We start from the raw sequence: 772 nt of genomic DNA on the forward strand, positions 1-772 counted from the left end.
GGTGTTGCCATCCGGTTTCACCAGTCCTCAGTCAAATCGTCCAACCCATGCTAGCATGGAAAGCGGACGTTAAACAATGATGATGATGATGATGATATATATATATATATACACACACACACACACATATATACGACGGGCTTCTTTCCATTTCCGTCTACCAAATCCACTCACAAGGCTTTGGTCGGCCCGAGGCTATAGTAGAAGACACTTGCCCAAGGTGCCACGCAGTGGGACTGAACCCGGAACCATGTGGTTGGTAAGCAAGCTACTTACCACACAGCCACTCTCACTGGCTAATCGCAACGCCAGCACCTGTTCTGGCTTTGTTACTCTATATATCACTTGTAAGGAGATGAGCCGCATATATATACAGATATAGACTTTGTCCAAAATACTTTTCTTACCTGTTTCAAAGGAAAGCGCCCAAGAGTAATCCTCTCTCGTCAGAATTGCAATGGCAGACCTCTTTATTTTACTGGACAACCGTTGTACCTCTCGTACTGATTTCATGAAAAGTGTTGACTTTGGTTCATCATTTGTCTTTTTTCGGCTGGAATAAACTGAGAGGCGTGTCGGCCCTTTGCTCGTGGCTCGGTGCAACACTAACCATCGTCTCCACCATATCTAGAAAGAAACAAGAAGAGTGAATGAGTGACAATATCATCATCATCGTTTAACGTCCGCTTCCCATGCTAGCATGGGTTGGACGATTTGACTGAGGACTGCTGAAACCGGATGGCAACACCAGGCTCCAATCTAAATTTGGCGG

General features: G+C 45.5%; 1 protein-coding gene across 1 annotated transcript in view; it reads right to left on the bottom strand.

The window, feature by feature from the left end:
* LOC106877333 (uncharacterized) overlaps window positions 1–648 on the bottom strand; it is a gene marked incomplete at its 3' end in the record, with an annotated part of 3,822 nt that extends 3,174 nt beyond the window's left edge. Inside the window, exon 1 of the mRNA XM_014926208.2 lies at window positions 408–648. Coding sequence (XP_014781694.1) covers window positions 408–513 — 106 coding nt within the window. The remainder of the gene's footprint in view (window positions 1–407) is intronic.
* Between the last annotated feature and the right edge of the window lie 124 nt (window positions 649–772).

The sequence above is a fragment of the Octopus bimaculoides genome, unplaced genomic scaffold (genome assembly GCF_001194135.2).
Source record: "Octopus bimaculoides isolate UCB-OBI-ISO-001 unplaced genomic scaffold, ASM119413v2 Scaffold_67244, whole genome shotgun sequence".
Classification (NCBI taxonomy): Eukaryota; Metazoa; Mollusca; class Cephalopoda; order Octopoda; family Octopodidae; genus Octopus; species Octopus bimaculoides.